This window comes from Rhinatrema bivittatum, chromosome 8, assembly GCF_901001135.1.
Source record: "Rhinatrema bivittatum chromosome 8, aRhiBiv1.1, whole genome shotgun sequence".
In the NCBI taxonomy this organism is placed as follows: domain Eukaryota; kingdom Metazoa; phylum Chordata; class Amphibia; order Gymnophiona; family Rhinatrematidae; genus Rhinatrema; species Rhinatrema bivittatum.
Genome location: NC_042622.1, coordinates 148,155,598 through 148,172,328, shown reverse-complemented (window position 1 = coordinate 148,172,328; position 16,731 = coordinate 148,155,598). Strand labels below are relative to the sequence as shown.

Genomic DNA, 16,731 nt, shown 5'->3' with positions numbered 1-16,731 from the left:
CGCTCACTATGTAAAAAAATTCGGATTCTCCATTAGCCTAACCACTGCTTACCATCCCCAGGCCAATGGCCAAGCCGAGCGGCTGAATCGCTCCCTCAAGTGCTTTCTCCATGCTTATTCCAATGACCAGCAAGATAACTGGGCCCAACTGCTCCCGAGGGCCGAATTGTCTCAATTCTCACATCGCTGAAGCCACGGGAGCCTCCCTTTTTTCTCTGGTGTACAGTAGACAGCCACGGCCTCCTTTGCCAATTCCCCTTATGGTGCCTTCTCCAGCAGCCCAGGCAACTGAGGACACCCTTCAGGCCTTATGCATGCACACTAATCAACAAATGCGCCAAGCGGCCACACGTGCCAAGAAATCCTCAGATGCCCTTTGTCACCCGGTTGGAATTCAGGAGCAGGTCTGCAAAGTATGGTTGAGCACCCGCCATATCCGTTTGAAGCTCCCCTCCCACCGGTTCGCTCCCAGGTATATCGGGCCTTTTCCAGTTGCTAGACGCATTGGCCCAGTGATCTATCAGCTCAGTCTGAAATCTACGCTGGGAGTACACAACTCTTTCCATGTCTCGCTACTCAAGCCTCTAGTACTTCCACAGGAAGTTCTTATTAGTAACAGCACAAATGACTGCATTCACATGAGAAAATTCAAGCTTTGCCCTTTTCTACGCCAGGAACAGATACAGCATCATTATAGACTTACCCCTTTTAAATTTTAACTCTGGGGCATTCCATTATAGAGAGTAAATCATCATCTACATCACAGAAACACTTTAAGGAACAATTCAAAGCTCAACATTAGAGGGTCTTCTGAGTTAAGACTCCTAGCCCTTTTTTTTTGCACAATGTCTAACATTCTTAGGGACTGTGAAACTATGAAAGAAAGTTCCTCTTTGTGGAACCTCCAAACCAAAGCTGACTTATCCTCTTCTCTAGCAAACATTCTTCCTCCCGACTGTCTCTCCTTGCCAGTTTCCCTTAAAACCTTAAGGGTCCAAAAGTGAGTTCTGAAAGCACAGGATTTTCTCTCCACCCAAATTTTCTACTTTTCTCATTCTTTTGCTCTGGACTTCCAGGAGTTCCTGGGGGAAGGAATCCTGCAGGAGAAACCTGGAGCTACACTCTACCCTACAGGAAAGGGCCAATGCAAACACTACACAAACACCATGGGAATTGAGACCCATAAGAGGTATCTTAACCTGAAACAAGAAGAGCAGCTTCTATTTCAACTCTGCAGCAGTCTCATCTGCAGCTCTTCTGGGTAATGTCTAAGGCTGCTGGAACCAGCGTAGGAGGCCTCTGTTCTAAGCTATTTCCTTCTCAAGGTTCCCAGGAATGGCCTGCAGACAACCCTATCAATACAGCTCTCCCAGGGCAGACTCCTCCATGAGCTGCCCTCACCCTCTCCTCCCCATGATTTAAAGAAGCTGACAACAGAATCCACACAGCAAACTGTGCAATTCCCATGCCCAGAAGAGACACCATCACTTCCTCTCTTGCCTCAGATGGCAAATCATTATTCCATCTTTATTAAACCACACATGTTTTAACAAGCACAGCTACAGCGATTAGGAGAAGGTTTTGGTTTTTTTTTTTTTTAAAGGGGAGAAGAGACTACAGAAGAGGAGAAAAAAAATCAGAGGGAGGGAAAATAGGGGCAATTCCAGCAACTATAGCTGGTGAAAACTCCAAACTGGAAGCCCCCTGATCCACTGGCTGTGCTCAGCCAAGGGAGGGAATACAAGACATTCACCTTGAGCTCCCATTTAAATTTTTCAACAGGCCTCAGCTCATAGCACAGGGTGCTTGCCAACCATCTGCTGGAGATAGAATGCTGGCAGGCTGAGGTCAGTATAAAGCCTATAAAGGCTAATCAGACCGATCCAATAGATGTGTGGAAAATGGGCACTCAGTGTTGAGCACCTGCTTTCCTGACGCATATCCAGCCACTTCTCCTGGGCGGCCGATCAAATATTTAAATGAGGGGTTGGACTGCTAAGGAGGCACTAGGGACAAATGGGCACCCCTAGCACCTCCTTGGCAGAGGGTAACTAGGTGAGGTGGTTGTCACTGGGTTAGGAAAAGACACTCAATTTTACAAGTGTCCATTTTCCTAACCTGTGCACAGCCACAGGTTAGGAAATGGATGTTTGTTAATTGAGCATCCTTTTCCTTAACCTGACCACCAGTACCCTTTAAAATATTCTTATTTCTGTTCCTCCAACTTAATACTGTGGTGATCTTAAGTCAGAGCAAGTACAGAAAAGCAGTGTTTCTGCTTTTCTGTACACTTTTTGGGCAGCTCAGAAATTAATGCCTGCTCTGGGCAGGCATTAATTTGAGAGTAAAAGTGTGCACGTTGGGCGCACATTACTTTTTTAACCAGGGGAGAATAGCTAATAGCCTCATCAACATGCATTTGCATGTGATGAGTGCTAAAAGTTTTGCAGGGGTGGGGAGGTTGGACACATTAATCCCTTTACCGAATAAGGGGTTGTGGATGCTCAGCCAAAACCCGTGGCCAACCATGTTAAACAGTGTGCTCGGCTGAGCAAACTATATTGCATTGGCCTGAAAGTCAGTAAACCAGTTAGTCTATCTCCATATGCATGGTTTTGCCTTCCAACCCATAGATGGACTAGTTTGGCTGGATGAAGAGACCTCACAACTGTTAATACCTATTGGTCTTATTTCAGGTCAAAGATTGCAGGATTCTAGAGTACACTCTGATGCATAACATTCTTGCTAAGGATTACCACTGCAATGACTGGGTTGTAAGTGGTGAGGATGTAAAATAAGGGAAACCCCAGGTAGTTCTGAAGGAAGGCTCATGGTATATGCTCTACTCATACCCCAAAAGAGGCTAGCTCTGATTGAGCTAGAAGTCCGAAGGAGAAAACCTGTCAGACCAAAACTGTATCTTATCTCCTTTAAAGGTTACTTATGGAAGTCTGTTCTAATACCTGTAAGATTAAGTAAGAGTTTAAAAGCAATGGGGGTGGGGGAGAGGTGATCATCTTATCCATTCAGCTATTGTCCTGGGATCTCGGATAATTTTTCTGTTCACCACTTGCTGAATGCAAGAGAGGCACCAAGCCTAAAACCAAAAAAGCCATCTTTACCCAAATTCTTTTATTCACGATCTTCCTACTTCATTATTTTAACATTTACATTGTTTTATATACACAGACACAGAATAAGAAAAATAAAAGACCAGAAACACATTTAAATATTCTAACAAGTTAGACTTAAATAAATTTGTACAGAATTGACTTTTCTTTCCCCACCCCCGTTCTGCTCACAGTATCCACAATTATCAGCTTAAAAAAATTTCCATGGGATGCGTGAACAGCAGATGCGAGAAATCTGGTGCTGCTTTGCACAGAAGTAGGAAAAAATAAACCAAAGCCCTTCTTCCTTGTGTTCTGAATCTGCTACAAGTGCCACTCGATGGCTGTCCCACCCGGTTCGAGGCCAACCAGCGGCTCCTGCAGAACTGAAGTTAAGAGAGAACCCGTTAACTTTCTGGCATATATCCATCTAATGCCCAAGTCAAACATTGAGAACACACACCTGTAGACTACAGCAAAGCTATTAAGTTATGGAGCAGGAAGTGATAGTGCTACCAGACACCATTAAATATGTTACTTCCAGCCTCAAGTTACACATCTGCCATGCCAGGCAGCAGACTGGAGTGCAACGCTTTCCAGATTTCGCAGGTGGGCACTTAATGTTGTATACAAACCTCTGGTCTATTATCAGACTTAAGAGAAAAGGTAACTAGTTTGGGTAACCCCCATATCCCTGCCACCTTCCCCTCCTACAAAGCATCCATATACTGTATGCTACATTGGAAAGTTGGTTCTTACCTGCTAATTTTTGTTCCTGTAGTACCATGGATCAGTCCAGACCCCGGGTTATGTCACCAATCCAGCAGAGGGAGGCAGAGAAAACATTCTAATGACTCCGACGTATACCCTGGAGCACCACCTGCAGTCAATCAGTATTGACCAGTATCAAAGCAGAAATTTAACTACTAACATATTAACTAGCTATCTAAACAGGAGAACGAATTTCCAACTCACAAATCCTAAATGGAAGCAGAATCCCAAAAAAATAAAATCTTGGGAATAAACAAGAAAATATTAAGAAAAATAGACAGCATGAAAAGGCGGTTTAATCACCCAAACAGTGAATGAGCGGACTCTCCGAAAAGATAAATATAATACACAGACAAAGAGTGGGCGTCTGGACTGATCCATGGTACTACAGGAACGAAAATTAGCAGGTAAGAACCAATTTTCCTTTCCCTGTACGTACCTGGATCAGTCCAGACCCTGGGATGTACCAGAGCTGATTCAATTAGGGTGGGACCCAGAGAGTCCCGCTCGGAGAACACTCTCTCCGAAGGCTGCCGAACTTGGAGCGTGAACATCCAAGCGGTAATGACTAGCAAAAGTATGCAACGACTTCCAAGTCGCTGCTTTACAAATCTCCTGAGGAGAAACTGACATTCTGCCCAAGAGGTAGCCTGTGACCTAGTAAATGAGCTCTCAACCCTTCAGGAAGGTCACGACGAGCTAGAAGATAAGCTGAACGAATTGTCTCTTAACCAACGAGCAATCGTAGCCTTCGAAACCTTATGACCTTTGCGAGGGCCACTCCACAAAACAAACAAATGATCAGACAATCGAAAATTGTTTGTAACTTCAAGATAACGCAACAGAGCTCGTCATACATCCAATTTAAGATCCCTAGAGGAAGGATCCAAATGATCTAAACACGGAAAAGCCGGAAGCTCTATGGACTGATTTAACTGGAAAGAAGATACTACCTTAGGTAAAAAAGATGGTACAATCTGTAATGAAATTCCTGTATCAGAAATTCTAAGAAAAGGCTCTCTGCAAGACAAGGCCTGCAACTCTGAAATTGTACGAGCTAAAGAAATGGCCACAAGATCAATGTGAGATCCTTCAAAGTCGCATGATTAAGGGGTTCAAAGGGAGCCGAACACAGAGCCCTAAGAACCAAATTCAAACTCCAAGTAGGACAAGGATTCCGAAATGGAGGATGTAGATGTTGCGCACCTTTGAGAAAATGCGCTACATCCGGATGCACAGCCAAGGATAATCCCTGAACCTTACCTCAAAAACATCCAAGCGCTGCCACTTGTACCTGTAAGAACTACAGGACAAACCCTTGGCTAATCCATCTTGTAAAAAAGATAAAATATTGGATACAGAAGAGTGAACTGGATCTACTTGATGCTCATTACACCAAGATTCAAAAACCTTCCACATCCTTGCATAAGCCAAAGATGTAGAAGGTTTTCTAGAACGCAATAAAGTAGTCACTACAGCATCTGAATAACCTTTATTCTTTAACAGACGCCTCTCAAAAGCCATGCCGCTGGAGAGAAGCGTTCGACCTCTTCCAAACAAACCGGACCCTGAGACAGAAGGCAGGGAAGATCTCGAAATCAAGGGGACCGTCCAGTGCTAGTCTGACCAGGTCCGCGAACCACGGTCGGCGTGGCCACTCCGGAGCCACTAAGACAACGTTGACTTGTTGAACTTCTATCCGACGCAGAACCAAGATCAGAGGCCAGGGAGGGAACATCCCTTGGCCAAGGAAGTACCAGAACATCTACTCTTTCCGCTCTCCTCTTTCCCTCCTGCGGCTGAAGAACAGAGGGGCTTTGGCATTCTGAAATGTGGCCATGAGATCCATTGCCGGAGTGGACCATCTGTTGCATATCATTTAACAGGCTCTCTCGCACAGTTCCCACTCGCCTGGGTCGAGATGATGCAGACTGAGAAAGTCGGCTTGAATGTTGTCCACCCCGGCAATGTGTGAGGCTGCGATGCTGAGCAGATGTTGCTCCGCCCAGGCGATCAGCTGTTGTGCTTCCTGAGCTACCAGGAAGCTTCGGGTTCCTCCCTGACGGTTGATGTACGCTACCGTGGTCGCATTGTCGGAAAGAACCCGTACAGACTTCCCGTAAAGGAGAGGTTGAAGAGCGATTAAGGCTAAACTAACTGTTCTGGTCTCTAAAAGATTGATCGACCACTGCGCTTCCTCTTCGGACCACTGACCCTGAACAGATGTATTCTGACATACTGCTCCCCCAGCCTGAAAGACTGACGTCGGTAGTGACCACAGTCCATTCCTGAATCTCTAGCGGTACACGTCGTTGCAGATTCGCTGTCTTTAACCACCAATCTAGGCTGGAACGAGCCGTCCCTGTAAGAGGAAGGAGAAGGTGGTATAGTTCCGAAACCGGATTCCAGCGTGAAAGCAATGCAGACTGAAGTGGTCTCATGTGCGCAAAGGCCCAGGGAACCAACTCCAGAGTAGAGGTCATTGAACCTAAAACTATCAAGTAATCCCGCACACAAGCAGGGCCGGCGGAAGCACTAGGCGAACTAGGCGGTCGCCTAGGGCGCCAGCTTCCCAGGGGCGGCACTGCCCCGGTAAAATTAAGAGAGCCGCGCTCAGCCGCTGCCCCGGTAAAATGAAAAGAGCTGATGTATGTGCATATGTGAGAGACAATGAAAGTGACTGCTCAAGGAGATGACTGATGTGTGAGAGTGTGAGACAGTCAGGGATGTGACTGATGTGTGTGTGTGTGTGTGTGAAAGAGAGAAAAAGCATGGAAGTGAGAACTCTGGGTATGTGAGAAAGCATGGGAGTAAGAAGCCTGGTGTTGTGGGGGTGTATGTGAAAGAAAGCATTGGAGTGAGAAGCCTGTGTGTGTGTGCATGTATGAGAGAGAGAGACTGGTTGGTAAGGTGACTGTGTGACTGGTGTGTATGTGAATGTGAGAGAGAGAGAATGTGATTCAGGGAATGAGAAGCCTGTGCACCTGGAGAGCGAGCATGGAAATGAGAGAGAGACTGGTGTATGTGTGTGTGTGTGTGTGTGTAACAGAGAGAAAGTGATTATGGGAATGAGAAGTCTGTGCATGTGAAGAGAGTGAGCATGGGAGTGAGAACCTGGGTGTGTGTGAGACACAGCATGGGAGGGAGAAGCCTGTATATGTAAGACAGAACAGGTGACTGGTGTGTGTTTGTGTGTATGTGAGAGAGAGAAAGAAAGTGATTATGGGAATGAGAAGCCTGTGCATGTGAAGAGTGAGCATGGGAGTGAGAAAGCTGGGAGTGTGTGAGATACAGCATGGGAGTGAGAAGCCTGTATATCTGAAAGAGAACATGGGAGTGGGAAGCCTGTGTGTGTATGCATGAGAGAGATCAGGTGACTGGTGTGTGTGTTTGTGTATGTGTGTGAGAGAAAGAAAGTGATTATGGGAATGAGAAGCCTGTGCATGTGAAGAGTGAGCATGGGAGTGAGAAAGCTGGGAGTGTGTGAGATACAGCATGGGAGTGAGAAGCCTGTATATCTGAAAGAGAACATGGGAGTGGGAAGCCTGTGTGTGTATGCATGAGAGAGATCAGGTGACTGGTGTGTGTGTTTGTGTATGTGTGTGAGAGAAAGAAAGTGATTATGGGAATGAGAAGCCTGTGCATGTGGAGAGAACAAGCATGGGAGTGAGAGACTGGTGAGTGTGTGTGAGAGAGAGAAAGTGATTATGAGAGTGAGAAGCCCATATATGTAAGTGGAACACGGGAGTGGGAAGCCTGTATGTGTGTATGGCATGAGAGAAACTGTTCAGGAAGGTGACTGGTGTGTTTGTCAAAGACTGTTTGGGAGATGATTGGTGTGTGAGAGACAGAAACTTGTCATGGGGGCATGACTGGTATGGTGTGTTGTGAGAGACATGGGCCTTAAGGAAGAGGACCATGAGTATAGAGCTTAGCCACTACTGCTGCTTCTGGTGTGTACTACAGCCTGCATGGAAGAGGAGTAGGAGAGCTGCTGGAGGGGGTAAGTAAAGATGGTTTTTTAAGTTTATTTTTCTTGATTGACTGCCATTTTAATTATTTAATATTATGTGATGTGTCTGCTTTTTTTGTTTGAGCAACAAGTATAGCTTTGGTTTATGTTTATTTTATTTATTTTTATTTATTTATAAAAGTTTCTATACCATCGATAAGACAAATCATCTCAATGGTTTACATGGCATAAAAATGTCAAATAAGTGTTCTGTTATAAATACAGACTTCTTTATTTTCATTAATGCAAAATGTAAGTTAATTGTGTGTGGAGGCGGGGGGGGGGGGCGGCATAGCTGACGTTTCGCCTAGGGCGCCTAATACCCTTGCACCGGCCCTGCACACAAGGAATAGGAATAGACTAAGTCTCGAATTTGTGACTGAAGCTTGAGAAGGCAATGCCCGGAAGGAACACTATCCCTTGAAGAGTGTCGAACTGTGCACCCAAAAACTCCAGAGATTGGGAAGGTAATAGGTGACTCTTGTCTTCGTTGATCACCAGCCTAGAGATTGCAAAAGGCTGATTACCCTGTTGATTGTATAACAACAAAGATTCCGACTTCGCTCGAATCAACCAGTCGTCCAGGTACGGATGTACCAACAGGCCCTCCTTCCTGAGTTGAGCGGCCACCACAACCATTATCTTGGTAAATGTTCTGGGAGCTGTGGCTAATCCGAACGGGAGAGCCCTGAATTGATAATGTTGCCCTAGAATACAAAACCTGAGAAACTTCTGATGATCGGATCGAATGCCGATATGAAGATAAGCTTCGGTGAGGTCGAGAGATGCTAGAAATTCTCCTCGGTGAACCGAAGCTATGACAGACTGAAGAGTCTCCACACGGAACTATGGAATCCTTAGACAACGGTTGACCCGTTTGAGATCGAGAATGGGACGAAAGGTTCCTTCCTTTTTGGGAACGACGAAGAAAATTCTATAACAACCTTCCCGATGTTCTGATGTTGGAACTGGAACTATAGCTCCTAGGTCGTTTAAACGCTGTAGCGAGTCTTGGCTAGAACCCATTGATCCTACGTACATCTGGCCCATTCTCCATAAAACAGAGACAGCCTGCCCCCTATGACGGGAACCGGAGAAAGGACCGGCCTTCTCTCATTGGACAGTCTTTGTGCCTCTTGAGACTTGGGAAGTTCCAGGTCTATCAAAGCGGTGGCCATGAAAGGACTGAGACCAATTCTGTTGTCTATCTGAAGACTGTTTAGCTGGAGCCGACGGACGAGAAGAACAAAATCTTCTGTTAGACCGAAAACGAGAGCGAGATGGAAAAAGAGCTTCTAGGTCTAGGACGGTCCTCTGGCAATTTGTGAATCTTATTTTCCCCTAGGGACAAAATTAAATCTTCCAATTCCTTACCAAATAATTTTCCCTTAAAGGGTAAAGCCTCTAATTGAGCTTTGGAGAATGCGTCTGCGGACCAATTCCTCAACCAGAGAAGTCTGCGAGCCGATATAGAAGCAACGATAGAGCGAGCCGAGGTCCTAATGAGATCATATAAAGCATCTGCACTATAAGCAACTATAGCTTCCAGTCTACCAGCCTGAGCAACTTCCTCTTCAGAGAAGGAAGAATTGTTTTGTAAAGCCTGGACCCATCTTAGTCCAGCTCGCAAAGCCAAGCTACTACACATGGCCGCCCGCACACCAAGAGCAGAAACCTCAAATTCGCCTAAGCTGAACCTCCAGCTTACGATCTTGGAGATCTTTAAGAGCCGTAGCCCCAGTTACTGGAATAGTTTTCTTAGTGATGGCTGAAACAGCGGCATCCACCTTAGGAAATTTTCAAATTTCCAAAGCTTCCTCAGGTAATGGATACAATTTTTCCATGGCTCGTGCTACCTTAAGCCCCAACTCAGGAGTATCCCACTCCCAGTATATAAGGGCAGTGAGAGAAAGATGAAAAGGAAATGATGTCGTGGGACCTTTAAGGCCAAGCAACACTGGGTCAATGCCACCCATCAGAGAATCCTTCATTGGAGCCTCGAGACCCAATTCCAGTAAAATTGCTAGAATTAAGGGACTAAATTCCTCTCTTCTAAACAGGCGGACTACTTTGGGGTCATCCCCATCCGCAACATGAGGGTCTGAACTAATACTCAAAGCAGGGTCTTCATTTAAATCCCCCTCCGGCAAGGACTTGTCCGGGATAGATAAAGAGCCACGCTCAGAATCATCTGAAGAAGAAAAAATTGTCTGATCCAGACCCGGACGAAGGGGACGCTTCGGAGCTGACCCCACTCCCAAATCCGTGGAACTAGCCCTTTCAGAGGAACGTGGCTTTAACCTCTGTTCAGATGAGAGACTTATGTCTCTTATGAAATTTCTTAAGATTTGTAAGCTTTGCGAAGAAAACGAAGAAAATCCCCTGAAAAGGCAGGAGAAGAGGAAGAAGAATCTGAAGTCTCCTCCAGGCTTTCAGCTGAGAAATATGGCCCTGTTTCGCGTGGCTTGTCCCCCACAGAGACTGCCAGCTGCGGCGACAGCGGAGGCGGGTCAGAAGCACCCTGAATAGCTTGTGTCGCCACCCTCAGAATAGACAGGAGTGCCTCACTTCCAGCACTGCAGCGAAATGAGTCCGGGGCAGGAGAGCATCTGGGCCGAGGTTTTGGGGCCGCGCGAAGTGGCCGAGTCCCTTTTTTTTTATCGGCAAACTTGATGAGCCTTCCCCCCCCCGGGGAGACAGGATGAACAGAGACTCTCCCTGGAGAGACGCGCGCGCATCTCCACAAGCGCGGCATTATAAAGAAAAAACGGTGTGAAATAAAAAGTATGAAATAAACTAAAAAACTAAAAGAAACCCCGGCGAAAAACAAAGGCAAGGGCCCACCGAACACAAAAAGGTAAGTAAACAACTATTCAGCTGTGAAGAATTATTTTTATTTTTCTTTTTTACCTGACCGAAATGCCACGGCCTCCAGGAGCTGCTCCAAGTAGGGTGAGTGAGTGAGTCGGGCCCCCCCCCCGGTATCACCCCTGCCCGGAGTGGTTGCTGGGTTCAAAACCTCCCCAACTCCGGCAGCCTCAAAAACCAGGAGGGATAGTCCTCCCAGGACTTGGCAACCTCCCGGGAGGCAGTGAAACTGCTGTGAAGAAAAAATGTAGAGATTACTTACCTGATAATCTCGTTTTCCTTAGTGTATCCAGATGGACTCAAAACAAGTGGGTATAGTGTGCTCGTGCTAGCAGTTGAGATGGATCTGACGTCAGCACGGGTACATATACCCCCACAGGAAGTGCAGCACTTCAGTAATCTTCCTTGCAAAAGCTGTAGCTGACCGATCGATTAAATGAACAGGATTACCCTGACCGATTGATAGTAGCTGTAGACCGCCAGTATTCTCAATCGGAAGGCGTCGACACCCAACAGGGTGGATGGCCTATTATAGGAAAAACATGGCTTACCGTGAGTCGGTGAATCCCCATGTATGCTGGCAGCCGGGCTGGATGCTGAGTCCATCTGCATACATTAAGGAAAACGAGATTATCAGGTAAGTAATCTCTACATTTCCTAGCATGTAGCAGATGGACTCAAAACAAGTGGGATGTACAAAAGCTACTCCCGGACTGGGCGGGAGGCTGCCCGAGGTCCATTTAGGATTGCCCTCGCAAATGCTGTGTCCTCCCTGGCCTGGACGTCCAGACGGCAGAATCTGGAGAAGGTATGGAGGGAGGACCACGTCGCCGCTTTTCATATCTCTGCAGGCGACAGCATCCTAGTTTCTGCCCAAGAGGTTGCTTTCGCTCTGGTAGAGTGAGCCTTGACCCGTAGAGGCGGTGGTTTCCCTGCTTCTACGTAGGCTGCCTTGATAACTTCTTTGATCCAGCGGGCGATGGTTGCCTGTGAGGCCGCTTCCCCTTGCTTCTTCCCGCTGAGTAGGACGAACAGGTGGGTCCATCTTTCGTACTGCTTCTGACATTTCCAGGTATCTGGACAACAGCCGGCCGATGTCAAGATGGCGCAGTATTCAACCTTCTTCCGACTTCTTCAAACCTTCTGTGGTTGGCAAGGATATGGTTTGGTTGAGGTGAAAGTGTGAGACTACCTTGGGTAAGAAGGAAGGAACCGTGCGAAGATGGATAGCCTTTGGAGTGATTCTGAGAAACGGATCACGGCAGGACAGTGCTTGTAGCTCTGAGATGCGGCGTGCTGAACACACAGCCAGCAAGAACACCATCTTCAAGGTTAACACACGGAGAGACAGGCCTCGAAGGGGTCTGAAGGCGGATCCCGCTAGAAATTCCAACACTAGGTTGAGGTGCCACAGGGGCACTGGCCACTTCAGTGGCGGGCAAATGTGTTTGACTCCTTTCAGGAAACGTGAGACATCTGGGTGTTTGGCAATGATGTTGCCGTCACTCCTGGGACCGTAACAAGACAGCACTGCCACCTGAACCTTGATGAAGCTGAGGGACAGACCCTTCTGAAGGCCATCTTGCAGGAAATCCAAAATGATAGGGATTTTAGCGGCATGTGGATTGGTGCTGTGAGTGTCGCACCAGGCTTCAAAAACTCTCCAGACCCGTATATATTTATTTATTTATTTTAAGTTTTTTTATACCGATTTTCCTGCATAAAATGCATATCAAACCGGTTTACAATGAAACAGAATGAGCAGGAAGTAAAATTCCTTAGTCTAATACATTTAAACATCAATAATGAAATAATTTTAAACAAAGCAAAAAGCTAAATAACATTAATAAAAGTTAAATTATTAACATAAACATAAATATAATTATATTAGAAGGAGCACAAAGGTTAGCATGAAGGGGAGCACACGCCCGGCACGCGACGCCTGGTGTAATTGTGCCGTTAATCGGGTCGCCGCTGGCTGGTCGTCATGACGTCGGGGGGGGGGGCGAGTCTTCACATCGCTGATTTTCTCTTTTAACATCTCAGTTCATTTTTACTATTTTTTTGTGTCTTTTTCTCACAAGATGTAGTTTTCTTTAAGTGCCCGAGGGTAGTGGGCTGCCCCTCTGTAACAGCGCCTGGTGGAATCGTGAGTGATGTGGAGAACTTGCATGCTTGGAGAAGTGTATCTATTACCGGCTCCGAGTATCCCCTTTTCTTCAGTCTAGCCCTCTCAATGGCCAGACCTTAAGAGAGAATTGAGCTGGATCCTCGTGTAGGATGGGACCTTGCCGCAGCAGGTCCCTGTGTGGAGGCAGGGGTAGAGGATTCCCTGCCAGTAGTCTTCTCATGTCTGCGTACCAGGGTCTTCTTGGCCAATCCGGGGCCACTAGAAGAACTAGGCCTCTGTGCCGCCGAATCTTGTGTATAATGGTGCCCAGCAGGGGCCATGGAGGAAAGGCATATAGCAGGATCCCCTGAGGCCATGGCTGTACCAGGGCATCGATCCCCTAGGATAGCGGATCCCGCCTGTGGCTGAAATATCTGGGTACTTGAGCGTTGGACCTGTCTGCTAATAGGTCCATGCCCGGCGTCCCCCACTGATCCACAATCATCTGGAAAGCTGTGGGCGACAGCTGCCATTCCCCTGGATTTAGGCTTTCTCTGCTGAGGAAGTCTGCCGTGGTGTTGTCCTTCCCGGCAATGTGAACGGCGGAGATGTCCTGGAGATTCGCTTCCGCCCAAGTCATCAGGGGGGCTATTTCTAGGGATACCTGTTGGCTTCTGGTTCCGCCCTGTCGGTTGATGTATGCCACCGTTGTGGCGTTGTCTGACATCACTCTGACCGCTCTGTTGCGAAGTCTGTGGGCAAATCGCAGGCACGCTAGCCTGACTGCCCGTGCCTCTAGTCGGTTGATGTTCCACCTCGACTCTTCTCTGTTCCACCGCCCTTGGGCGGTGAGTTCTTCGCAGTGTGCTCCCCATCCGTTCAGGCTGGCATCTGTAGTGAGCAGGGTCCAGGTTGGGGAGGACATTCTTGACCCCCGGCTCATGTGGCCGGGCTGCAACCACCACCGTATCTGATTCTGCACTCTGGCTGGTAGAGGTAGGTGTGTGGTGTAGTTCTGTGATCGTGGGCTCGACCGAGATAGGAGGGCGCGTTGTAATGGTCTCATATGAGCCCGCGCCCATGGTATCCCCTCCAGAGTGGATGCCATAAGGCCGAGGACCTGTAAGTAATCCCAAGCTGTGGGCCGGGTGGCGCTCAGCAGGGCCTGCAGACGGTTCCAGAGCTTTGATCTTCTCTTGGAGGTCAGGCTGACCTTGTCTTCCTGGGTGTCGAATCGGACCCCTAGGTATTCCAGCGACTGAGAAGGCTGTAGGGAACTCAGCGACTGAGAAGGCTGTAGGGAACTCTTGTTCAAGTTTACTACCCATCCAAGGCTTTTCAGAAGAGATATAACTCTGTTGGTTGCCTGGTGGCTCTCCTCCGGGGACTTTGCCCTGATCAGCCAATCGTCCAGCTAGGGATGGATGAGGATTCCTTCCTTCCTGAGTGCCGCCGCCACTACTACTATTACCTTGGTAAAGATCCGCGGCGTGGTGGCTAACCCGAAGGGTAAAGCTCGGAACTGGAAGTGCTGATTCAGGACTTTGAAGTGTAAATAGCATTGGTGATCCCGATGCATTGGGATATGCAAATAGGCTTCCGACAGATCTAGGGAGGTGAGAAACTCCCCTGGCTGTACTGCATTCTTGACAGACCTCAGAGTTTCCATGCGAAAGCTGGGGACCCGTAGGTGTCGGTTGACTGACTTGTGGTCCAGGACGGGCCTGAAAGTGCCCTCCTTCTTGGGTACTATGAAATAAATGGAATAATGCCCAGAATTTATCTCCCCTGCAGGCACTGGGATTATGGCTTTTAGGGCCAGGAGCCTCTGCAAGGTAACTTCTAGTGCCGCCTTCTTGAGAGGTGAACAAGGAGATTGTACAAACTTGGCCGGCGGAAGTCGAAGAAAATCCAGGTAATACCCTTCGCGGATGATGGCGAGGACCCACTGGTCCGAAGTAATCCCGACCCACCTGCGGTAAAAGAGGGTTAGCCTGGGGGGCGCTCTCGGGAGCCGATGAGAGAGGACGTCTGAGGGCAGTGCTCCGCTCTCCGCAGGCCTAATTACCGTCCACATTTAGCGATTTCCACCCACAGCCTCGCAAAATTCGCAGTATACCTGAAAGGCAGTGCGTCCCGGCTCTCATCATGGCATGCAAGCGACGAACGGCGGATCTGAAACAATTTGCTTACGGCAAGTCGCCTGCGGATCAGGATCCTGAGATGGCCGCCGCGGTGCCTGAAGCGCCGACCAGCCCGGAGCACAGCCTGTTGGAGCCCCCTGACGCGAGTTCGGGAGGTGAGGACACTCGTTTTAATTTCCCCTCGAGGGATGAACTACGGGGCTGGTTCATAGAGCTGCGGGCGGAGCTGCGCCAGCAGAAAGCCGACCTCATGGCGGCCATGTCCGATCTCAGGGAGGATTTTGGCGCGTTGGGCCACAGGGTCGACGAGATAGATTTGCGAGTGGAGCAGCACGGGGACTCTATCAATCATTTAAATTCTCAGCAAGGCATTTGTCACAAAGAAGTCTTGGCTCTCTCTGACAAAGTGGAAGATTTAGAAAATAGAAATAGGAGGAGTAACCTCCGCATCAGAGGGGTTCCGGACACAGAAGTGTTCTCTGATGCAGCGCTGGTAGCGAAGCAAATTTGTGCTTTCATTTTAAATCAGAACACCGCTGATCAAAATATCGCAGTGGTCACAGAGGCTGATATCACGCTGGATAGAGCGCATCGAGCACTAGGGCCGCGAAGGGACAATGGTGCCCGGGATATTGTTATATGCTTCCATCACTATGTACAAAAGGAGCGGGTACTGGAATCAACTAGGAAGATGAAGGAGATCAATTGGCAAACCAACAAATTGGCAGTCTATCAGGACTTGGCGCCATCCACGTTAGCTAAAAGGTATGCACTCCGGGAAGTAACAGCTAACCTTCGCGAGAGTTCCATCCGATATCGGTGGACATTCCCTTTTGGTCTCCAATTTCAAGTTAAGGGGGTTACTTATAAAATTCAAACACTGGAAGAAGCTGCGGAGGCTTTTCAGCGGGCACAGTTGCCAGTCTCCTTCCAGGCACCTAAAATGGCGGCTACAACATCTAAACTAGACACCTATCCAAGATGGCAGCGCGCAGCCAAAGGAGGCAAACGCCTGAAGAGATAGTCTGATATCTCCAAACAGTCTACTAGTGTCCAGGGGTGAGGATGTGAACCCCTCTGCGAATCTGTGTGTTAATCTCTCAGCGAGAAGAACCTCAGCGAAATGGAGCCATTTGTCTTCATAGAGGGAGACTCTGGTAGATGCAAATAGGGTGGACTATGAGCTTCTGGTTATTAATATTGGACGGTTGTTTTCAAAGTTTCAAAGTTTAAACGTTTACAGGTTTAATAGTACAAACCAATGTTTGAGTGATTTTTCAGCAAACCTATTTATAAGGTGTGTAATTTTTCTTCACTATCATAAGGCCTGGGGAGCGGGGGGTGGGAGATGTCTAAACTTGTCTAAGGGGGAGGAGTGCACCCCAGATGGCCAATCCCAGTACTCAGACAGGGGTTGGGTTCAAATTCTGCAAGCTGACAGTCAGTGATATACTTATACAAGGATGGATTGGGGTGAAGTGGAGCTTTTTCTTGGTGGGAGGGCACTTAGTCCCTAACGTTACGTTTATTGGGATGGGGGTACTTTGCCTCACAAAGGAGTGGGAGTCACCTAACTTTTCTTTACAATGGAAACCCGTTTAATTTCTCTAAATGTTAAAGGTTTGAATTCGCCTCAGAAGCGTCTCCTGCTTAAAAAGGAGTTACAAGCGCAGAAGGCAATGATTGCCTTCGTACAGGAGACCCATGTGCGGAAGA

The 16,731-nt window shown here is 47.8% G+C and overlaps 1 protein-coding gene across 8 annotated transcripts in view; it reads right to left on the bottom strand.

Moving 5' to 3' along the window:
* Positions 1-3,113: 3,113 nt before the first annotated feature.
* The window catches only part of SPDYC (speedy/RINGO cell cycle regulator family member C), a 276,726-nt gene continuing 263,108 nt past the window's right edge, over positions 3,114-16,731 (bottom strand). For all 8 annotated transcript variants that reach the window (XM_029611412.1, XM_029611411.1, XM_029611406.1 and 5 more), the window contains one exon: positions 3,114-3,496. In XM_029611412.1, coding sequence (XP_029467272.1) covers positions 3,435-3,496 — 62 coding nt within the window. In that variant the 3' untranslated portion in view covers positions 3,114-3,434. The remainder of the gene's footprint in view (positions 3,497-16,731) is intronic.